At 46.1% G+C, this 23,973-nt stretch overlaps 4 protein-coding genes across 4 annotated transcripts; 3 read left to right on the top strand and 1 right to left on the bottom strand.

Moving 5' to 3' along the window:
* Positions 1-7,197: 7,197 nt before the first annotated feature.
* PtA15_1A917 (uncharacterized protein) lies at positions 7,198-11,297 on the top strand (the record flags this gene model as incomplete). Its single annotated transcript, XM_053165994.1, has 7 exons — positions 7,198-7,803; positions 7,875-8,847; positions 9,415-10,133; positions 10,218-10,282; positions 10,358-10,493; positions 10,553-10,816; positions 10,902-11,297. 7 exons carry the CDS (start codon positions 7,198-7,200, stop codon positions 11,295-11,297), a joined length of 3,159 nt encoding a protein of 1,052 aa, XP_053017130.1.
* A 599-nt stretch (positions 11,298-11,896) lies between these two features.
* On the top strand, positions 11,897-14,092 carry PtA15_1A916 (uncharacterized protein; the record flags this gene model as incomplete). The annotated part of the gene is made up of 6 exons (XM_053165993.1): positions 11,897-11,922; positions 12,238-12,524; positions 13,065-13,251; positions 13,332-13,434; positions 13,524-13,704; positions 13,803-14,092. The coding sequence occupies 6 exons, from the start codon at positions 11,897-11,899 to the stop codon at positions 14,090-14,092; spliced, it is 1,074 nt and encodes a 357-aa protein (XP_053017129.1).
* A 1,583-nt stretch (positions 14,093-15,675) lies between these two features.
* Positions 15,676-17,805, top strand: PtA15_1A915 (uncharacterized protein; the record flags this gene model as incomplete). Its single annotated transcript, XM_053165992.1, has 7 exons — positions 15,676-16,134; positions 16,280-16,342; positions 16,416-16,548; positions 16,644-16,723; positions 16,814-16,912; positions 17,003-17,099; positions 17,186-17,805. 7 exons carry the CDS (start codon positions 15,676-15,678, stop codon positions 17,803-17,805), a joined length of 1,551 nt encoding a protein of 516 aa, XP_053017128.1.
* A 1,590-nt stretch (positions 17,806-19,395) lies between these two features.
* Positions 19,396-21,497, bottom strand: PtA15_1A914 (uncharacterized protein; the record flags this gene model as incomplete). Its single annotated transcript, XM_053165991.1, has 3 exons — positions 19,396-19,508; positions 19,580-21,028; positions 21,125-21,497. The coding sequence occupies 3 exons, from the start codon at positions 21,495-21,497 to the stop codon at positions 19,396-19,398; spliced, it is 1,935 nt and encodes a 644-aa protein (XP_053017127.1).
* Positions 21,498-23,973: the final 2,476 nt, after the last annotated feature.

The following is a 23,973-nucleotide window of genomic DNA, read 5'->3' as shown; positions in this document are numbered from 1 at the left end:
TTTTTATAGCCTTCCCTCAGACTATGGTGCAAGCCCTACAGGACAAAACTTGCTATTTATGTATAATATTGCAAAGATTCAAAAACAATGAACTTTCCAAAAGTGAGTCACTAGAGTCTAGGATACACAATTTTTAAGTTCTTATTGATTTGAAATCGCACACTTGCTTATTGATTTGAAATTGCACACTATGGTTATAGTAGTATGGTGTAAGCCCAAAATTAGGCTGTAGCTAAATTTTGTGTGGGAAATATCAAATTTACCAGACAAGATTTACAACTTGACAAAATATTCAGATCTGTTGACAGAGGAGTCCTGAAATGTACCTTGTAGGATCCAGAACCCCCAGATCCCATTTGCCTATCCATATAATTGACCATAACAGAGGAGGAGCAGTGGGGCCACCAGGATTCAAACCTGGGACCCGCATTCCAAGGGAAGCTTGCAAGGCCTTCAAGTGGGAATGGTCTTCCCCCATCAGACCATTTAGACCCTCAGGATCACTATGACTATTCATAAGGTTTTATCAACAAGCTAGAGGTGGCAAACAGGTACCTGTCTGATTTCAATGAAACCGCTTCTTGAGTGCTTGTGATCAAATAAATTCAATATGTAACACTTCCATGAGATGGAGAACTACTTGAACTTGAGTAGGACACTCAGCTAACTGCATGGTAAGGCACACATACAAGGCCAGATGGCAAATAGCCCACAGGTACCTCCTGGCAGGTACCTGTGAGCTATTTGCCATCTGCACTTGTATGTGTGCCTTACCATGCAGTTAGCTGAGTGTCCTAATCAAGTTCAAGTAGTTCTTCATCTCATGGAAGCTTTACATATTGAATTTATTTGATCACAAGCACTCAAGAAGCGGTTTCATTGAATTCAGACAGGTACCTGTTTGCCATCTCTACAACAAGCCACTGTGAGATAATGTCATTTGTAGCCTATTGCTATTAGTAAGTGTAATCTTGGCTGCAAGAATTCTCTGATAAGATGTTAAGATTTCACTTATAGCCTATTGTGGTCACGCATAGCCTTTTGCTAGTGTGAATAAGGCTCTGGAGCGGCAAGTTTTTACGGCTTATGAATAGTGAGGTAATCATCCTCAAATTATTTCAAAATTATAAACTTTGAGTGAAGTCCTTGCTATGAAGGAGGGATCCATATTTAAAGGCGGTAGTATCTTTTCATTTCCTCTCCCCGCATTTTACACCCAAATACAGTCCTGACCACCTTTCTCCTCTGTTGACTTCAATATGAGTCTACAGTTGACTCTACTTTCAGGATATATTTATATACTTCTGTCACTCTCAACTTCTTTTCCATTCATGCCGTTTGTTGATCCTTGGGCAATTTCAGTTATCAGCAAGTACTAAACACTTCAATTTATTGACAAGATTATTTAATTTATTCCTGGGATTAAACTACCTCTGCCTAGCAGTCCCCAGTATCCATTCTTCAGAGGGATCAAAACCACCTCCACTCCATTGAGCCCCTCTCTTTTTCTTTCTTTGGAAATACATCCTCAAATCGCACCTTGCCATCCTTATCTCATGCTCATCATCCAGTGTTGCTAGAAGAACAAGGTTCTTGGCATCAACAAGGCTGACAAAGACACTCTTAAAAGCTAGTAGACTATTACCTGTAATATGCAGCTTCCATTATCAAGGATGTATCCAATTTTCCCACATGGACCCTCCAAATGAGGGAATTGCACTCTATTTCCAAGTTTGGCCTGACACTTTTGCTTTCTCATTTTCTTTGCTGGTGAAAATTTACACCATCAGAATTTTTTTAACCCTGCATTTACCCTGCATTTTAAATGCAAAAGAGAAAACCTTAAAAGCTGTTTGATTCCATCAAAACTTCCCCTGCATGTACTGAATTGACCAATTGGAATGTAAATGTTTCCATCTTGAAGACATTAAATTTCAGAGACTGAAAATTGAAGGTGTGTCTGTTGAGAATTGAAATCACAACCTCACACAACATACAAACAGGTGTTGCTGTGTATCTGCAAGCTACTCTGGCAAGAGGCTCATAACCTGTTGGAGAGCAGACTTGGAAAAGGTGATACTTTTCTCATAACGTGAGGAAAGAGAACTATATACGTTATGTACAATAGCTGTGACAGGTGCTGCAGTTGAGTTATCAGACAGTGTCACAACAACATCCACAGTAGATATTGTGGGATTGAAACAACAGTGTGACACTGAAACTTGCAGAAGCACCTGATTGAAAATTGCCTGTAGTCTCAGCTATGCTGACTGATACACATACTAGAGTGCTGCCTTTACAATTACAGCTGCTTGTCAGGGTGTGTCTCTTCAGTGACCGCGCTCTGAATGGAATTGTATGATAACAGCTATCACAACGTACTTGTTGGAGCTCTACTCTACCGGCTCAGCCGAAGGAATGAAACCACGCCTCCTTAAGGAGGGGCTGTTGACTTCTTGTCAACCGGAGTCTATCACGACTCTCTAGGAAACTAGATGAAGAAGAGATAAGAATAGTAAGCTTGACTTACCTGGTATTGGCAAGGTTGAGCGGAGGTGTCAAAGTCAAAATGAAGATAAAAGGAAAAGAGATAGATGAAAGCCCCAATTTCAGTATTTGAGTTGGTCAAAACTACAATCAAGTTGGGTGTGGTATCTAATCTGAGGAATCTTCCAAGTTGGAGGAATTCCTCCTACTTGTACTATATGATCTGTGATATGCTTGTTTGATCCATTTCATTTACATGTCACTTGCTTTCAGTGTTCTCCCTCGCGGGGAGACTCTTTGGCCCGCTAATTGGAGCGGGATTGACAGTTGCCGTGCTGTCTGGACTGGCGGATAGCTGACATGCTTGTGGATTCCAGCTGGGTGGTTGGTTGGTACTTCTCATGGATCAGTCCAACAGCCCTCCATACTGTGGTGATACATCATGATAACAGACTAATAGAAAACTCACATAAATATTTAAATTTGTGTGAAAGGTAGCAAGCCATGTTCTACAGCTGGGATAGCCAAGATGTAGGCCCCAATTATCAGTGCTTTTTTGTGGGCTTAATAATGTAGCTTTTGCATGTCATCCTGCGTGACATCCAACCAACTCCACTAAAACTTGATGAGGTGTTGCAAGAATTTTCATTATTACACTGGCAATATAATATTGTTGACAAACAGGGTCATATTTCATGAATTTCTGCCCTGCTGGTATTTCAGGAGTGAGGCCAATTTCAAACATTCCCTCCCACAAATTGAAATGTAGCCTCAAACAAACATGGCTATTGGACGAGTTTGAGCCGCCCACTGGCCATCCTGGGGAATACCACAAGCTTAGCCAACGGGCCGGGCCGGGCTAATACATTAAATTTTGAATTTTGGTTGTGGCTTTATGGCCCTGGGTTTTCAGTTCTATGTAGAAGACCTCCTTCCTCATTTATTGCCAAATTTCTTGGCTCCGCGTTTTCATTGGCGTACATTGGAATAAATCATCACATCCCTCGGGCGCTTTTGTGTCACCGCCATCCCGGAGACTGACCAGCCATCACAACAGACTAACAGTCAGCCTGATGTGATGGTTGGTACTCAATCACTTTAAACACATTTGGGGCACTTTTCTTGGCTACGTCCTTGGGACACCCGACCGCACCCGTGGTGTAATCAAGCCACGCAGGCAACTGTGGGCGTAAGCCTCTCTCCTGCCGAGCAAAGGGCGAAATCTCTGTGCCAGATGCATTCATGGTTCAAAACAAAAAACTGTAAATAATTTGCATGATCTCAGTTCCAACTTCCATCTTCCTTGCTCGCATAGAAGTCACACCACTTGATTGGCATCATCTGCAGCTCTGTAGAATCCCCTTAACACAGTGACATGTTACCTAAATTTCTAAAGTCCCACTTAGGTCAGTTAGTGATTCAAAAATTTGTGCGTGTGTCATGGGGTTGAAATTGAATGAAGTCATCTTGTGATCAAATGGTGATCACCACTGATCAGTGAGTGATCACTCTCGCCGCACTGATTTGATTGAAAACCATGCATAATTAATATGGAAATATTTCAGGATAATTTTGAGCATGGTTGGGTAAATTGAGGTATGGGTTCACGTAAGTATTTATGTATTTTGCGCTCTTTCTGCATCACCATCAATTTTCCAGGCACAAAAAATGTTCTTGCTTTAGGGGCCAGTGATCCTAGAGCCTTGCTCAATTGTGGTCCACCAAATTTCAAGCTTCTGCACGAAAACAAGATAATTACACAACTAGATCAGAGCGCCAAACTCATTAATGTACTTCTAGTCATGAACTCCTCTTGCCATTTCATTTTTACCGGATCGGGGCCATTTCTCGATGCCCCTAAACATGCATCTTGAGGATAGATTGGCATTATTGAGATATATACAGCCATGTCAACCATTGTTGTTGGTGATGATATTTTCAGTTGAAGCCTGTGTAAGAGACAAAGATGATTGACTCGCACTCCAGCCCAGATGGTTGTACATGAGTGTTGGCTCAAGTCACTCTGGTACAACCGGAATTCTTTTGACATATTTATTTACATTCGACTTCCGATTTCAAAACTTGGGATCTTTGTAAGTTCTTTCCTCACTCTTCCGTTGCGCGTAGTGATTGCCATCGTGCTGAATGACTCAAGCTCCTACTTACATGGACCTCAACATCCTACTACAGGCAAGGCAAGGAATATGTAAGCGAAAACCACCACTCTTCAAGCTTTTTGGTATACTGTGCCCTTATGTTATCATTCCTCCTTCTTCTTCTATGGACTTCCTTCTCTTCCCTGTCCCTCGTCACGTCGTGTAATACCCGCATGAATACATAGCCGGCAGGCAGGCCAATAAACTTAAAATTTCAGCGCGAAAACGTGATTCCAGGTCATTCCGGTTTGAATCCACAAGAGTCATCCCTGAATAATGGGGGACAACAGAACTTGGGAATGGGCTGACTTGTTGGTTGTTAGATAGACTCAAGTGTTTTTTACATAGTGTCATCGTCGCGGTTCATGGGCCGCGCGCTTAATAGTGTTAAACGCATCATTTCTCTGTTTCGTCGTGAGGAAGAGCCTACATATCAACTCTTCGGACGAGTTAATTCATCAGCCTTCAAAGGATCTGTGTCCCAATCAGCCATCCACCTTGCCCTTTGCCAGCCCACTCGCTGCTCTCAACTCTTTTCTTTATCGGACGTGAATTGATTTCCAAAGATTATCTCAATTCCAATACATAACCTTTCGGTGTGATTTAGCACTTGAACTGTTATCGTGCCGGTGGTGATTCTCTTAAGACCCTTCGGCGCATTTAAACGGCTTTCATCTCACATTTTCGCGCAAAGCTGTCTATGCAGACTCAACATCTCAACAATTGCACTAGATTGAGAGTCCGGACGTAGCACACCTTTTTGATCCTTTATCTCGTTTAGATATCTTCCGAGGCTTTCGGCGCACCTACCAATCGCCGCCCCATTGCTTTACCCCAGGAACCTTGCAAACGGTGTTTCCTTTGCCGGTTCAAACGGGAGGTCGCTGAACTGGTCTTCCATCCATCTGTCCAACGAAACTTAAATCTGATCCCTTACAACTGGGAAGCTTCCGGCGTAAGTCTTTTCATTAGACGTTTTATTCGGACACTGGTGATGATCACTATCCTCAGATTTTGCTGCGTAATCTCAGCGCGGCTCGTCGCCTCGGCAGGGCAAGACGCATGTTTATTTGCTGCATATATTCGATCTCAGCTCTCCCTGCGTGGCCTGGCAGCCTCTTAATGTGCACATAACGACACCCGTCTCGTGGTTTGCCTGTCTCTCGAAGAATTGCAAAATGGCCATCTGCCAAGCATTCCCGATGGGCAGGTGGGCATTCCAGTCATTTTAGGATATTTGGTAGAGGTTCGCATAGAAGCTACATAAATAAATCATTACATACTACATATCACCAGTACCTACAATATCCACAGCTCTTCCCTACTTTTCTCTTTGCTCCAACCAACTCAGTCAATAATCTGCTCTGGTAGCGAATGATAAACATGCTGAGCTCCATCATCAGAGATCGGTGTTAAAATCCCGATCAGCCTCGCTCATCCACGCTCCTCAGGTCAATACTTTGTCTTGGATTGAAGATTTCTACGTAAGGTACTCATCGCCTCAAGTTAAACATCGCCCTGTCCGTCGCTCCGATATGGGTTTATCATCATTTAAATAAACTTGAATCTCCCATTAACCCTCCGCCAAACGCACCTTCAACGGTTCGCTTGCTTGCGTGTTGAGCTGTTTTTCTACCCCGGTTGATCTTCCTCGTCCAGGAAGACTAGAGCTCGAGCGAAGCATAAAGCTCACCAGTCGCACCTGCGCGTATTTGTTCTTATTTATTTCAATATTTGAATCGTCCAAACCTATCCTCCTCCACCCGTTGAAAGATCGCCTTCTAAGTAGACTCGCATCCTCAGAGTCTACTAATAGGGCCAATTCTTATCACCGCCTCCCGTAGCTCGTCCTGTCGCATCTTATATTCACAGCCTTCAAGGGGAGAGTCCCACCAGATTACATTCAAAGAAAGGCCTTCCCCCCGGCTGCTTCCTCGCCTGTGGAACTCCATTTTCTCAGCGTGAAGGGCCGACTTCTCCGATTGTCCCAGTTCAACACCAAGCCACTGTCATCCTGCCTTACATATTTACATAACCTCAAACAACTTCCTGCGGCCACTAATTCCCGGGTGAGAGCCCTTTGGCTGTGATTCTTTTCATTGATGTTCTCATACCTCAATATCGATTATTCCGAGAATCGCGAAGTCTGAAGTCTGCCAGAATTACCAGTAGGGTCTTCTGACCCCTACCCCATAGGCTCCCGGTTCTTCAGCGGAAGTGACTCTCGGATATTCTACTAGACTCTCAGCTTCTCAGCGGAAGCTTGCCCAGCTCGCACGTATCATGTATGTATGGACCCAGCTTGCCGCCCACATAGGGGCTTTAACTGAGACCTCGAGCTCAGTGACTCAGACTAATATTTTCCTCCTTGAGCTGTCTTAACTATCATTTGTTCATTTTCGCGGCCCTTCCGCGGGAACTGTTTGTCTCTCTCAGTGTAACTCATGACAAATAATCTCTTTTTTGTTGGTAGTACGGATCTCTGCTCCCCAGCTGCCCAACTCGCCATTGACCTGAAGGCTGCAAACATTCATATCGCTCTATCAAGTTGGTCATGGATTTCCGACCATCTCCACCTGGTCAAAGTTTCGCGGCTACCTCCTCAACCTCCAAAGCTGCCATCAAATCTCGTTGCGAATCTGTGATGCCCCAGTGTCGCCCAATATCTCTCGAGACTTCCTCCGTCAAGGTCGATTGCCCTCTTGGCCCTGATGTTCTCAGAGGATCCCCCCTGGTGATCCAATGCGTCAATTGCTTTACTACCTCCACCTGGTTTAGCCCGTCCGATCAACGTATCCGGAGAGACCCCGCGGCTGACGTCCCGCCCCCTTTATCGACTAGTAGTCGCTCTACTAGCTCTGAGCCTAGCTCAATCAACACAGACTTCTTCGCAGAGACTACGCTTCCCTCATTAACCAATCCCGCTTTCGTCAAGCCTGTCTCGACCAACCTGGGAGACAGACTTGCTACCCCGAATGAGTCGGATGGTAGGACCCCGGTTGTCGGGACTTTCAAGCCCTCCCTGTCGGATTGTCCAGTATCATCAACTCCAAGTTGGACCGGAGGGAAGCTTCTTGGAGTCTGCTCGAGTTGCAGTTTCAGATCCGACCCTTGTTCTACTTCACGCTCAGTTGCTGCCGGCTCCTCAAGTATAACGTTGGTGAGTACTTCTGTCTACCTACCAGGTCTTATTTATTATTACTCCTGAGTTGAACACATCTTTTGAATCAGGTCCCATCAGGAATTCTTCCATTCGACTCTAACATCGAGAAGTTGCCGCCGTCTCACGCCGTCAAGCCAATGTCTTTGCTTGCTGATTCCTTGGCTACCCGATATCAGCTCCCTATCTTGTCTACCACTTTCAGGGACTCGTCTCCCTTCGCTGAAGCATCAAGTTCCTTGAACGATTCCGACCCCAACTCGCAAGCTCCCCGAACGCTCATCGCACAGCCGTCGAATACGACCGCCGTCGCTGCCACAGACATGCTCGATCAAACTAACTTGAGACTCTCCCCTTTCGCCAAAAACAATCATTTGGGACTCCTCCATCCCATCAACGGTAATATTAGCCCCTCACCCCCATCAAAATCAATCCCTTTCCCTCTCAAGAAAATGGGTGCTTCGCATGAAGAAAATTCTCCAATCAAGCATTCCAACTCGCTAGAACCTCGGCCGTTGAATTTCTCGCCCACGGCAAGAACCCGAACGAAGTCACCCCGCAACCCACTCAGAGAGCCTGATCGCAAAGATATGACTCTGGAGGTGACGGTCAAGGGTGAAGGAGCTTCCTCCGATTCCGTTGAACGTCCAGATGTAGTCCACCGTGGCGCCAACTTGAGGACGCTGCTGAGAGAAGCCAAGATCCCTCAATCGGATTCGGACGAATCTTTTAGCTCTGGTCGGAGGGCCCCTATCGCGGTGGACATGTGGCAAGCTGCTATGATCTCTACACCACGCGACCGTCTGCGGAATGCCAATGGTGATTTTCCCAATTGGCAAGTTTACAGTGGGAGCGACAGCCCATTTTATCAGCACCTTTGCGGTCTCTCTGCTAGCACAAGCTCGCTATCTGGAAAAGAAACTCTCATCTCGACCTCAGGTACAAGCTTCAACGATCACTCCGTCTGCGGCGGCTCACGCTCATGCTCACCTCCAACGGATAAACACAAGAATTTTGAAGTGCACCGTCGTCCAAGTCTTGCGGGTAAATCCCTAGCCGGGCTCTTTGGTGCCAATGCCTCCGAGCTTTCATCATCATCACCAGATAATGGCCGCTACTTGACACACTCGGCAAACGAATCTCAAGAAGTTTTGACCGGTATCTCGATAGCTAAAGTTCCTCGACCCGCGCCTTCCAATGTGAGCTTGATCGCTCGGATCACCAACCTGCACCAAAATGTCAGTAAATCGCATAAGAACAGTAAGCGGCGCCCTAACACCGCAACTGGTACAACAGAACCGACGTTCGCACAGGCTAGCCCCAAACCTGGCTCTTATAATCGAAGCACGCCTTGTCCCAACACCGCTGTTGGCACATCGTCCGTTATGCCTTCGCTACTGATGCCCGGGGCTAAAGTAGCTTCTGCCGAGCCCCGAGTATCCAACCTGAACATGTGCAAGAGACCTGCAACTGCGACTTGCCCCGGTTCAATCAAGGAATCTGCTTCATCTCTAAGCAGGGATTTCATGACTGGGCGTCAGTTCCCCGTCTCAAAGCCCACCACAAGCAAAAACGTCATAACCTACGCTCCTAGTCTCCCAACAATTCAAGGCCGTGTTGCACGTGAGGAGCATGCAGACTTGGTCAAAGCCTCTTTGAAGCCCGATCTACCGCCTACCGAAGCAGCTGTATCTAAAGAGCAATCAACTTTGGGTGAATCTGCTGCTCCGGTCTCGATATCACAGAAGCTCGTCCCATCTCCATCCCTCGGCCGTGATCTTGGCTCGGCCCCGGAAATATCGCAAAGTGTTCCCAATCTTCTCATCAATCAACGCTCCTCATCTTCCAAGCGGAATGCATTCTACGCCGCAGCACCATTGGCTGCAACCTCGGATCGGCTAGTCGAAGTCAAAAGTCAGCGATCATGTGTGGAAAACTCATTGAGGCTCCCCCCGGAAGATTTTCAAAGCAAATCTCGTTATTTTACGGTATCAATTTCTCCCCGGCCGACTTCTGCGACCTTCAGCCCAGGACAGAGGATATCGGTGCACGTCAAACTGTCCAACAAAGTCAAAGTCCGGAAATACACGTCCATCTATCTCATGCTAATCGGGAATTCGACTTCCGACGGCGACTCACAACCGTTGGCTACCCACGATTTCTTGCGTCACAACTACATGATCCATCCTAACCCTTCCGACGAAGTTCAACCGATCTCCCACTCAGGCGATCTATGCGAGTGGCACATTGAGCTCACCATTCCCGGATACGCTAATTGTCCTTGCCAACCTGGTCCGCTCCCCCTACCCAGCACTGGCAATCATAGCTCCGTAAGTCGATCAACCCAATTTGCCTTGGGTGGCTGAGTTACTGATGTTACCAAAAAAAACTTACTCAATCAAAACAAAATTTAGGGGGATGTGTCCTACTCTTTGCAGCTGAATGCAGATCGAAAACAGCTGCTGTCGAACCAAGAATCGTTGAGTAACATTTTTTATCTGTTCTTCCTATTCAGAGATGCTTACAAACTACTTGTTTCGCTTTTGTCGAACAGATTGAGTGTCAAGCTACATGTAACTACACAGGCTGAGGCACGTTATCAAGTCACTACCCAGCCGTTTAGAACGCAGTCACGCAAAGGACGCATTCCGTTTGCAGGTGGTTACCTTGGTGCAGTCGATGAACTCTCGGTAAGAGCCCTCGTTGCCAAAGCTGAGCAGCTGCACCCGACTGATCCTTCTGAGTTTAGCTTTCTCACCAGGTGTATTACCAATCGGCCGACCGGCTGAGAGTTGGGTATCAGTTCGAGCTGCAGCTCAGCTCCAACTCATTCTTGCCGCCTGCAATTGCAGAGGATGTATCAAAAGCAACCAAAGTCGAAGTTCATCATCTAATCAAGGAGCAGTCCAAACAGTGCGGACTAAAGTTCACCGATCACAGGTCAAAGGTTGTAGTCATTCCTTCAGATGACCGAGGTCATTCCACCAAGTGGATTGTGAAAGGGTTTTTAGAGGTAATGCTTTCCGCTCAGCCCTTGTTCTACGTGCCTATCAACGCAGCTGACTTAGTAAACTCTCATTTCACGATGACTTGCGCAGTTCAAATCGGTTGCCCAGCAGATGAAAGCTGTAAGGGCGACCGTCGAAAGCACACCACGTACACCACGCCGACTGGAAACATCTTTGGGGGCGCGTAGCCTCTTATCATCGTCCCATGGCAGCATGAGTCCTACTGGATCCGGCTTGCCTCCCTCGCTTCAACAGGAAACCGAGAGACAGGCAAAGCTTACCAGTAGTCAGCTCTTCCTTACCGTAAGCCTCGAACATTGCCCGGGTGTTTTCACCACTTCGTTTGAGGTCTCAAACTTGGTTGGCTCCGAATTGCTGTCTCCGTGTCCCCTGCGAAAATTAGGAGATGAGATGATGAAGCGGGCGGTGATGGCGGAGAAGATGAAGAAGGTCCAAGAAGAAAATTCGAAAAACGACAGATCATAGGTCGTCAGCGTTCCTCTCGGAAAGGGTTTCTTGATTTCGACATGCGATACCCTGACGTGTACACACTTAACCTCTGTTCTGATGCTGGATGATGACCACATCCTCGGAAGGCGTGGTAGTTTAGAGCTTTGCTCCCGTAATGATGTCTCACATTCTGTAATAGTCCCGTAGTTGCGATCATTTCGCTCTATGAGCTTTCAATCCGTCTTTGTCTCTTTCATCCCCAGAACTCTGCATCAATCCTCATCGTCTAAATTTCTGTATCGTGTCGCTGTTACACCTGTAGTTTTTTTTTTTTTTTTGGCTCGCCTTCCATAATCATCGTCCCTCCAACTTTCTGTGCTGCTCCACAATCTCCACTCTATCTTCTCACATCGGTTCCTCCGATCTTCTTGTCTACTCATCAAAAAAACACAAACAGAAAAAAATATTTTATCAACTCTAGGAGGCGTTTGGAGTTGGACCTCTTGAACTAATCTATCCGTTATCGTAGTTGGGCTGGGTAATGTTTGATTGTTTTTGTTTTTCTTGACATTTGGCTGTGCTCTTGATTTTTTTCCCTTTGATAACTCTCGTTTTAATTTGTTTTTGTTAATTCCATGACTACCGGCCGCAATGCCATATGGTACCATTGAACACATTTTGAGCCCAAATTGGACACTGTCTTGCATCCATAATAGCCCGGTCCATACAGGGTGTCAACAGAAGCAATTAGATCCAACAGAAACAATCAGAAGTAGATCAGTAAAATGACAAGTCAAGTACAAGAGTGAATGAAGCTTTATCGCATCCTGGTGATTTCAAAGGTATAAGGAGAATAGTGTGGTGGTCATGTCCTTGCGCTAACACTTCAGAGAGAGAAAAATCTGCCACATAGCCATCAGCGGCGGCATAAAATCAGTGGGTGCCCATCAAAAATTGCTGTTTGGGCGGTACATAGCGCAGCGGTAACTGCAGCGCCCCCGAAAAGCCGGGTGGTCCCGGGTGGCAACGAGCGCGTGCTCTCCTTTCGTTGGGGCGCCCACAGCGCGGGCGAGCGGGCTGTCTGGACTCTCCCCTCGCTCCAGGTCCGCTCGATTCCAGCCCAACTCCTGCGAAGTAACTTCCGATTGCCTCTCCGAGCCTTTTGCGGCAAACGGCTCTACGGTGATCCAGCTTTCCGACTCCCCACACACCGAACCAACTCACAGTTGCCCCATCGAACACCGCCCAGGATGTCTCAGCAGGGTAGGTTCGGCCATTCCTCTTCCATTATATCCCCCTTCTTTCACGTGCAGCAGTCTAGCAGCAGATAATCTGCACATCCTAGTCGGCGCTGCCTCGCCACTTATCCCTTCTTCCTAAACTTCATTCTGCCTCTCCCCCCCTCAATCTACTGGAGCCATGTTGGCCACAGTCTCATCCTCATAATCCTCATGTTTTCGACTGCTCTACTTCATCCCATTTCATTTGATTTATCTCCTTTGCCACTCTCCTTTTTTAGACAAACACATTTTAGCACGTCAACCTTTGGCATCATCATCACCTCATCCTACAGTCCAATCAGCACCATCAGTTACCTGCTTCCTTGATTAGCTCTTTCTCAGTGGCTGCCTTCCAACATCGCCACCTCCGCCATGCATGTCTTGAATATACACTGCCCGCGAGCCAACTCAACCCAGCCAGCTGTCAACCCACGCCTGCTAGATCACCACCCGCCTTGACCTTGACCAGCCAGTCTCACTTACCCCTCTCGCCCCTCCTCCCCTCGTCCGACACCCCTTCCAGATTGGGCCAACGGACCTTCTGTCACAGATCAATCCACTAACACACACGACCCTGAACAATACAACCCTCCCGGACGAGAAGGCCGATCGGCTAGCCCGGCTCGAACTGGGAACATGGAAAGGAGCCGCAGCCCCTTGGGCGACCGGATTGGCCCCGCTAACGGCTCTCAAACCACCGATCGCGGACGGTAAATCCTAACCAACACGACCTCCTACCAATTATTCACTGATCACCTGTTATTATTATCTATCTCTTAATCTATTCTAGCTCTTCGGATGTTGCTAACCCTGGAAACAACATACATGTCTCTGGAATCAGTCTCAAAGCAGACGATCCAGATCTGGAGGATCTGTTTTCGAAGTATGGTACCGTAAGTTTCCCGCTTTCACCCCCTTATACACCGGAAGTACCCAAGGAAATGATCGACCAACTGAGGTGTTTCTCCGTTGGTCGATCAAGGTTACCAAGTCCCAACTGATGCGCGACCCGCATACTCGAGAGATCCGCGGCTTTGGATTCGTGACGATGGAAACCAGTGAACAGGCAGACATAGCAATCAGCTCGTTGCACGGAACCGAATTCCTGGGCAAGACACTCACTGTCGAAAAAGCCCGGCGGGCCCGGGGAAGGACACCCACTCGTGAGTGAACATCTATTATCAAACAGCCCAGCCCACAGACAACGTTTCTGTGCATACATTGATTGAAAGTTGATCGTGTGTCTGTGTCTGGTTTCCAGCCGGGCAGTACCGTGGGCCAGCCAAGCGCGATGACCCTCATCGATCTTACGAGCCTCGCGGGGGGTACCCTTACCGCTATGATCCCTACGACCGGCGATACGACGACCGACTCAGGAGGGACTACGATGACGGTCGGTACCCGATCCGTCGCGATTATGAAGACCGGAGGTACCGGTACGATGATCGTGTGCCCAGCTATGATCGCTACGGCTATGCCGGCCCGATGAGAGATCATGACCGATTTGACCGTCGCCGAGATGACCGCGATTATGACCGGCGTCGTTACTGAAGTGTCGTTTTTTGTTGATCTCCTATTACTTCCGTATAGGCTTGTTCATCCCCATCCTCGCCCATTCTTCTCCTTCACCTGTTTTTTTTTACGTCGTTGATTATCTATCCCCCTTGTCTTGTGCCTTTTTGTTGTCTTGTAAACCCTCCTGTCAGAACCAATAAAGTAATAGAAGCATACATGCGTACATGAATAAGTCCAAGCCGATTATCAAAACACTGGAATACCCTTTTTTTTGCTTGTCTTTCCACCGGAGTGAAAACGACGTTACAAGCAATCAAAACAGTTGATCCGTCTTGAGTAATTGGAAATCCGTGTTGGCTGGCCGCAATGCATACATACATAGACTATGAAAAGGGCAAGCTACTATGTCTGGTTCCAACGGTTCAGAATATTGAACACACATACTTCTGGGTTCCATTTGAAGATTCCATGCAAGGATGAAGCAAGAATATGGATAGGTTCAACCTCCGCCACTATTGGCTCAAAGATTGTCCCGGACCAGCCTGGACCGAGCTGACGAGCGCAATTCCTTCAAACATCATGGCTCTTGCGTCGCGGAGTTACATAAATATGCTCATACATATGAGCTAAAAACCCCTCCTTACACATCTTGCACCAAAATCATTTAAAGCTCGCAGGATAGGAGATTCCATCAGGATTAGCCAGGTACATCAAGAACTCAGAATTATTGTTGTCAAGCAATCGCGAGCCAGCATTCCAGAGTCTGAGAAAACTCTACGGGGTTTGTTCAGCCCCTCCGAGCATCCATCCTAGCTACGGCGAGTGGTTACAGCAAATCGCCCGACGACCAATGCGCGTTGCCCCTTCACCAGAGATTACCAAAAATATGCAGTAAGAGCTGCAAGGTTTCCCTTTTTTCCTTACCATCAAAACCTTATGTACGTGTCTTTTCTTTTCATGTGCTTGCCAGTTCTGGCGCTTGAGAGTACGATCGGGAAAACCTTTGACCAAAGTGACACTTAAAAAGTTTACTTTTGTCTTTTAGCTTTTGACTCTTGCTTGCGAAACACCCATGCTCATTAAGGTTCTTGTTGAGAGTTTTTGACTGCCCTGCTGTCGCGGAGTTTGATTGAGAAGACGCGTCGATTTGTTTTTCGAACACTTCAACCTTTGTTCGGACTTCTGTGACTCCTTTGAGAGTTCAAAACCTTCAAAACTGTCAGACTTCCCTTCAATCCGCTCAGACCGTCCCAGCAGCTGGTTGTTTATGGTATCTTCAGTCGTCAACAGGGTGGATGTTTGCCCAGTTTCCATACTCATACTCGTCTGTCCTCCAATTAAGGAAACCACGAGAAAGGATAGCTTACGCTCCCCCGAGGAGGGACTTCTGTTAAGTTCGAATAACCAACACGTCCAGGACTCTCCGCGCTTCTCATCATCGACTTTCCGAAAGCGCTCGAAGCAACCGACACATCTAAATCACCCGACGCGTCTAAATCATTTACACCAGTCATAAACCCAAACACCATATTCGTTTCAAGATAACAAGGAGAGTGAGCGCATGATCGATCTCGACACCCTCGACCTAGATCTTCGAACCAAAAGACAGTAGGGAGGATATGGGCCGATTCGGGAAGCTGTTGCATCGCTCAGAGCGCCATGGAAATGCTCACGCACAGACGACCAACGACAACAAAGCCGAAGGTCTTCCTTATCAACACCGCCAAGCGATCAAAGCTAAAGAGTTCTGCAATTCGTTTTGGGGAGAAGAAGGATACGAAATTCTAACGGAGAAAACGAAGATGTCAACCCGGATGCTGGAGGAACTGAAGAATTGGTACAAAGAGAGAGCATTAATCGAAGCAGATTATTCCAAAAAACTTCAAAAACTATCGAAGTCAAATTTATTCCAACTGCTTAGATTTGAAAGTGACGGTCTTCAACTCGGGTTGGATAGCCTTCGTGAAGCTACCGCTAAATCAGCCCATTGTCATGCCGAATTAAGTGGCACTTTCAAGACCAGCTTGGAAGCCAAAACTATTGAGTTCATCAATAAACGTGAAGGTGCTCGAAAAAATGTCAGTTTTTGTTTTTCGTCTCCCTTTCCCTAGGGGGACTCCGGAGGAGGCATTCTGCACTTTATTGTCGACACCCGGATCTACTCCACTCGGCTAATCAGCCGCAGCTGATACAAACAACTTCCTTTCTTCTGCATTAAACCAGCCGCAAGCTTCTATTGAAAAGTTACACAAAAGAATAATAGAGCTCAAAATATTACAAGAAAAGGTGCACCCATCTTCCTGTTCCTATCCAAGCGTTTCTGTCGCCTATGGCTCATCAAAATGTTTCTACTCCACAGGCTCGGAAGCGATTTGAGACAGATTCCATTGCTGTCAGCGGTTACGCCGCACAAATGCACCTCGTTCAAGGGAGGGAATTGGACAAAGTCTCTGCTAAACTTGACAAAGCTCAAGGAAGCATCGGGATCACGGGTAGGTTTTCTGGTATTTGCCTCATTAAAAGTCAGGCTGCTTTGAAAAGTCAGGCTGCTTTGCCAACATTTGCGTGTGCTCTGATTTGTCAATAGAAAAGGAATATCGGGTGCTCACACAGAACCTTGAGGAAACTACCGAGAGCTGGAACTTACAATGGAAATCGTTTTGTGATGTTGGTTTAATGATCCGCTTTTGCTATCTTCGCAGAGTCAATCCCTCACAAGCTAATCGCTCTTCGCTCCTTTTTTCTGTCTTGAAACAGTTGACGCAAGATCTAGAGGAGGATCGAATCGATTTCGTTCGAAGTTCTCTGTGGGATTTCGCCAATGGCCTCTCAACAATCTGCATGCTGGAGGATGAGGTCAGTCAAGGATAGCTGTATATACTCCCTGAGACTTGTCTCTCAAGGTTATCCACCTAACTCAACTTGCCACTCATACCCGGACACCAGCATTCTGAGAACCTGCGTAAGGCTGTCGAGCGATGCAACACTGCCCAGGATGTCATCAAGTTTATCCAGCAGGCCGGTACAGGCCAGGAGCTTTATGGTACGGATAGTCAATCTTCTTTTGACAAGCACCATTGTTCATTCATTGATGCGCCTTTTTTACCGGAATGACACAAACACGTTTAGCTGCACCTGGTTATATCGACTACCCCAAAGGTATGCATGAGGACCCAAAGCTCATCCAACGCAAATACCCAAGGTATGAGCTCGCCAACTTCGCAAGGAACTCTTGCCGGGATGGACAGACATTTCAACTGGGAACTCCTAGCATCATTTCCGATTTGGCCATGGCCATAGAAGCCGGGTCAAGGACCGCCGGACCACCACCCACCGAAAGCCATTCCAAGCAAGCTCCAGAGGGTCCGACTCTGCATCAGGCTAAACAACATCTGAAACGCGGGGGAAACATCGCAGAAGTAGTAGCCACGAATGCTCTGTCGCTCTCAAATATGCAGACTACCGCTGCTACACCTCCGATCCAGCATCGCTCCGTCCAATTACATCCAGAACCCGAAGTCGTCGATGAACATCGTCCCCCAATCATCTATCGTCCAAAGCACCACGATTCGTTCCATGGCACCGGCATCTTGGTCAACCATCATCCTCATCCTCATCATCAATCTTACCAATCCCATCAACCTCTTCACCAACCTAAACTGCATCTACAATATCATCAAATTCCCAGCTCAGCATATAACCGTCCTCTTCCGCCCCAACCCCGATCCTTTGAAGAAGTTCCGACTTGAGCACAGAACGAGTCTTCAACCCAGAACCACTAGCATTCCTCCGCATCCGTATTAAGAATCATGTGTAAATTTTATACCCCTAAGGTTATTACCATCCCTAATCTCTTATCTCTTGAAAAAGCACCTTACTTTTCCTTGTATTTCTCGCTATCGCTTTCCTACCTGTTATATAGTTGGTCTGTAAATTAATTGTGTATCGTGCGTTTCCCCAAAGAAAAAAATCGGTTCATCTGTTCAACGGCTCACCTCCAAACTCAACCCTCCTGACTTATCTATAATCTCATATTGCTTCTCACTCCACCCAAAGAAGATCATTTTCTCTCGCATGCTATCATGTTTTTGTTAATTCTATTGTACCTGCTCTCTCTTGTCTGTTGTGAATATGTTTCTTCTGTTTCTTTCTGCGCCTCTCCCCGCACAGTCTGGTTATCCATGTTCCACATACATACTGCGTATCAACCGGCGCGATGCGATCAGCAGGCCGCGATAGCCTGACCCCATCCCAGAGTGCGTCCCCCCACCAGCGCCTAATTTACGCACTTTGGTCGCCGACCTCGCAGATGTCCCTGCCAAGAATCAATCGGATGCCAACAGTGCACTCAGTAATCACTGGTCCCGGACTTGAACGGACGCCTCCAAAATGACCTGACGAGCGCAGTAGAAAAAGCCACGCTACAGCTTATTTTTTTAACGCTGTAAAATCCCGTTAACGCTGCGGATTACTGGCCCAAAAAAAGCGCTGCTACGCTAACACGTAGCGCTCAAATAGCGCAGCGGCCCATTGTTGCAGTGGGTCCACTGATACATTACAACAAAGGGGTAATGTAGCGGTGGGCCCGGCCAATATAATGTTGGTCCGAGAGACCAATCTTACATTGGTTGCCCCCTTTTGACCTTACTGTGGGGGTTTGTAACCAATACAACCCCCTTGGCAGCCTGCGTGCAAAATGTAAACTTTTCAGGCGGGTCAGTAAACAAAAAAGCCTTCAGTTAATTCACTAGTTTCTGAGACTGGAATTTCAAACATCCCATCAAAAAGTTATTGATTCTCATAAGAACTTTGTGGCACATAACAGTGCCATTGCAAGTTTTATACTTTTCCCAAATTTACTTTCTCAATTTTGATCAAAGTTTTATTCCTGCTTGTAATCATTGAATTATGAGTAATACTGATCAGCAGTATGAGCCATGACATATTTTTGTTCTTATTTGATTCTATATACATTCACAAAAGTCATTTTTAGAAGGATGATGAATTTTGATTCCCAGGTGAATAATTGTATGTCTGAGACAAGTGATGTAAAGCCATTGGAATACCAGCTTCAATGGTTGTTTTTTTTCTCTTCAAATAAAATTGGAGAATCATTTACAGGTGAAATTTGCAACAGATTGTAAAGAAACTAAATTGAAATTATAATGAGACGAGTTCTCTCAATATTTTCTAAGGGTTGAGTATTGTCTGTAGGCTCATATTTCACTTTCAATACTTTTCTCAATCATCTTTATTTGTTGATTATGATTTATTTATTTTTGAAAAAGGTATTGGGAAATAAGAGTTTTTATAAGTATTCTGCCCAAAGAAGCTGTGATTCACTTCATGGGAGAGAAAGAAAAGTGTGCTGACCTTCGGTTATATGGAAACCTGCCCTTCTCCGACCTGGGTGATGCTCGACCTGAGGATCTTCGACTGGGAAATGAGTCCACTGAATGGCGGAATTGTAATGAAATATTGGTTTGATGGCACAGTTAAACTATGGACAGATACACTACTTACCTCTCCCCCGATTCTCCTGGTCTCGGCCTCCTCTATATCTACTATTATCATAGAACTCACTTTCATCATAAGCTGAGCCTGCATCTTGGGCATACTGGTCTCGACCATATTCACTTCCATAGCCTGTAGAGTAGTTCCTTTCGTAGCCAGTACTTCCCCGGAGTTGTCGGCTGAAAGACTTTCCTCCCACCAAGTCTTGATCCCCTCGTGGAGTTGGAAGCGCCACAGGAATACCGCGTTCGCTCTTTCCATTCAAACTCATTGGTGGTGATAATGGTGTGGTGATCTGGCTTGCCCCTTCACCGGATCCAAATTCAACAGGGATTTCAGACTGAACTCCCCCGGGGATTTTTTTCTCTTTCTTTTGCTTCTTCTTTGCAAAAAGTATGAAGCTGACAAGTAAGACGAGAAATCCGACCACACCAGCACCAATGTAAATCAACAATTTGCTTTGGCTTTTCTCTTCTGGGGGACCTTCTGACTCCTTTGCGGCTGTCGAGTTAGATCCCCCTTGAACGACGCTCAAAGTATTGGCTGTATTCCCAGCCATTCGCATGTGTTGTGCCTCGGGAAATTTTTCTTTTGAGTCTGGGGACTCTGGTCCAGGTGCACTTTTTCCGGGTGGAGGAGGGGAAGGTGTGGTAGCCTTAGGTGCCGTGGGAGGCGGAGCCTTTGGGGCGGGTTCTGGCCCCAAATCCTTGGCAGAATCGACTGTTGGAAGTGATTTTTGTGGTTTATCTTCGGGGTTTTTTCCATGGGCACCCCCGCTCTGAATTTTACTAGCTTCTTGTGGATCATTCCGTGAACCGGCATTCTTTTCTGCGTCCGCCTTTTTTGCACCACGGCCAGTTTTAGATTCTGTTTCATTCGGTTCTTCGTCTGTTATTCGTCCCAATGACAGAAGTACGGGTCCTTCAGCGTTTTCATCTGTGGGATCTACGGTTGAGGTAGGTTTTTCTAATAGCGGCTTGATATCTTTTCCTATTAGGTTTATTTCATTAGGCTTGGGAGCGCTTCCTTTCGGATCTTTTCGCAATTGTTCCTTGTTAATCTCCGCAGTTTCAGGTTTCTTGCTTGCTTCACCACCATCCTTCTTCGCTGGAACGACTTGCTTCTGTTTGGATTCTTTTGGGGGCTTTAGCTCGACCGGCTTCAGATCAACTGGGGGAGATGATAATTTTGGTGCCAGTAATTCAGCTTTCGGTTCGACCGAGGCTTTTCCTTCGGCAGTTATTGTTTCCTGATCTGCTGAGGGAGAGGTAACTAATGGCTTTTCAGATAGTAATTTGACGGCAGGGAATTGTCCAGTATTTTCTACAGGGGGTTTTAGCTCGCCAACCAAGCCTGCTGGGTTGGTTTTCTTCTTCTCTTCTTGGTTTCCTTCTGGTTTGGGAGTTGGTGTGGTGGTTGTTTGATCAGCAAAGAACGACTTTCCGTTCGACGGTCGCTCTGACGGCACAATGATAGGAACAGAAGTTAGAGGATTTTCAAAAGGCTTCACAGGCCTTTCTTTTGTATGAACCAAAAGCAGAAAGGTCTGCTTACCTAGTAATTTTGCGATCTGATCTTGAGTGCCATTCACGTTTGTTTGCTGCGTTAGACTTGTTGAAGTTACTTTTTCGGCGTTAACTAGCCTGGATGTAGAGGTAGAAGAATCCAGTGATAGAGCTTTGTTATCAGAGTTTTTTTCACCCTTTTCTATCAAGCTGACTGGTTTCCCATCCGTTCCGGTTCCAAGCGTAGATTTGTTTTTGTTATTTAAAGCCCCGGTTGGTAGCACGATTGCAGAAGTTGTTTCTCCATTATTTGCAAGTGGAACCACCTCAACATTCTGAATAGGTGAAGATAATCCAAAATTAAGAAGGGATGAATACGCCAGCAGTTGATATGCTAGAAAGAAGACCAATCGTGGAGGCATGTTTGGGTCGTGACTCTTAGACCTTCGGGACACCTTCGAAGATAAAAATTTATGTTGAACAGAAGCACAGCGGAAAAAGTATTAACTCAAAAATATCGGACTAAGAAACATACCTTCAAGGGAGGAAGCAACCATCCGCGAGCAGGATTAGGTGTTGAGGTTGCCCGTGGTTATTGATATTATTATGTCTCCCTGGAGAGCGAGGCCTACTACACCTACTCGATATTGTCACACCCGAGAATGGTTGAGCACTTAATATATGGGCGCCACGTAGTCCACCTAACTCGATGGACATTGAAAATCATTATGGTCTCAGATAAGGTAACGACTGCTGTTCAAAAATCGTGCCGCCCGAATTGAGTGAGCTTCGAACTGAACCCCAAAATGAATTTTCTCATAGATCCCAGCGCTTTATTCAGGCGAAGAACTTCAGGTTATTTACCAACCTGTCACTTTTTTTATGTCAATCATCTTGAAAGAACAGGAAAAGATTACAGCGTGAAATTTCTTCCTCCTTTGACCGTGGTTACAACTTGGTCACAAGGGGACACAAAACTTGCTTGAAAACAGCTCCGGAAACATTCTGCTTGATAAAAGGCATTTAGGCCAAGAGGAAGATTGAATTGATACTTTTGGTTGCGTCATTTCTTCAGATCATGTCCTTCCAGCTGGCCTCGGGGTGCTGGGTTTAATTACGGTAGACTTGGACGGAATATTGATTGTAATATGGATTGGATCAAGCTGCTTGGTTACAAATATCGATGAGGTATGAACTGAATTGTTTGTAAATTAGTGACCCGGTCACTAAGTGTTTCATCTCGCTTTCATCAGTCCCTCCCACTGCAAGAAAAAGTTGCGCAACTGCAAGCAGTTGACGTGCAAGATCACTAGGGAAGGTTGTGGTGCTACTCAAGCCTTTGTCAAGGCTTTTGTCAACCAAGCTTCAGTGCATGATGCACAGTCACTGTGCAACAAAAGACTATTGAGTGCTTGGGTGGAGCTAGGAGAAATGTTACACAGAAGTATCTTGCATATCAACTGCTGTCAGTTGCACAAATTTTTCTTGCAGTGGATCCTTGGCTATGTACCCCGCTGTAGGGGGATATTGAATTTTACAAAGTGTTTTTCACAAGGTACAAGGCCCTGTAAGAAAATCCAAGTTTATTAAATTCACACAAACACAGAAACTTAGATCTAAGTTTTGGCGTGTGTTCTTTAGCAAAAGGCACTATTAATTACATTGAATTACATTTAAAATTGAAAATAATCCCCAAACACCCCAGAGGGAACCTTGGATTGACCCCCCAGCCCATGCCGCAGCAACATGCAAAAAGGGATTGGTCAAATTGTACATCAAAGAGGGCCTAATCAAATAATTAGGGCAGCTCTAGGGAGGGGGTAGGACAAAACCAGATCCCCTGGCCTTTGTCCTCTCCCCCCCCTCCCTTTAAATATTCCCCCACTGGGCCTTCAACCTCATTTGGATTCTTGCTGCTCTCCACAACCTTGATACCAGCTGGTCCACTCAACCTCTCAGCCATTGTTTTAAGACTCAAAAGTGGTTGTGAAACCCTTTTGCTGAATGGTGAAGGGGATGATGGAGTTGCAAGCTCTGCCCTTCTGCTATCAGATAACAAGCCCCACCAAGGTATGCTTGGCAAGTTTTAATCAAAATGATAGGGTTGGTTGGCTCAAGACAAGTTGTTTGATTGACAAGGTATAGAGCTGAAGATTTATATAAGGGTTGGTTATAATTGGTAAGTTTGACTGTTGTGGTGACTGTGATGGGTGAGTGATGAACTGGAGAGCAGACCACTGGGGATGGAGAGACCTCCTTTTATAGACAAAGTGGAGCCCCCAGAGGGGCTTGTGGATTAGTGTTTCAACTAATCTAGACAACAGGGTGAGGGATTTTAGCTGGTGGGAGTAGATACAAATGATGTCATAATATGTCAGGAGTATATAAACAATGTCAGAAGCATGCAGTAGGGCCGCATGAAGGCTGTGTAAAGTGACAGTAGACTGCATAGTTTGACAGGTGGATGCAAGGGGTGCATAAATGAAGTCTGAGGCTGCAGAGTCAATGTGGGATGATGTCATAGTATGGAAATAGAAGAGTTCTTGATACTATGTAATGACTTGTAGTTTGATGGGGAGATGTATTTTTGTATCCTGTGATGTGTATAAGCATAATGCTGTGATCCTTGATTCAAGGCTGGTGACAGGTTGGTGACTGGGTATGTTACACGTGTGATGGGTGGCTAGTGGTCCAAAGAGGTGTAGGTTCCAATCCAGAGGGGTTCCAGTGACACCTGCAGTGGTGACTAGGGGTAAGATTGGCCGTAGAATCCATTTCTGAGGTCCATTTGTGGTTATCTTGAGTCCTTGTATGGGTAAATCTAAGTATGAGAAAAAAACTTTTGATTTTTCACTTTTCCGTTGTGGTGATTTATATAGGCGAGCGTGGTAGAATGTC

This window comes from Puccinia triticina, chromosome 1A (genome assembly GCF_026914185.1).
Source record: "Puccinia triticina chromosome 1A, complete sequence".
Classification (NCBI taxonomy): Eukaryota; Fungi; Basidiomycota; class Pucciniomycetes; order Pucciniales; family Pucciniaceae; genus Puccinia; species Puccinia triticina.
The sequence above is the reverse complement of the archived record's forward strand: the minus strand, read 5'-3'. Positions and strand labels throughout refer to the sequence as shown.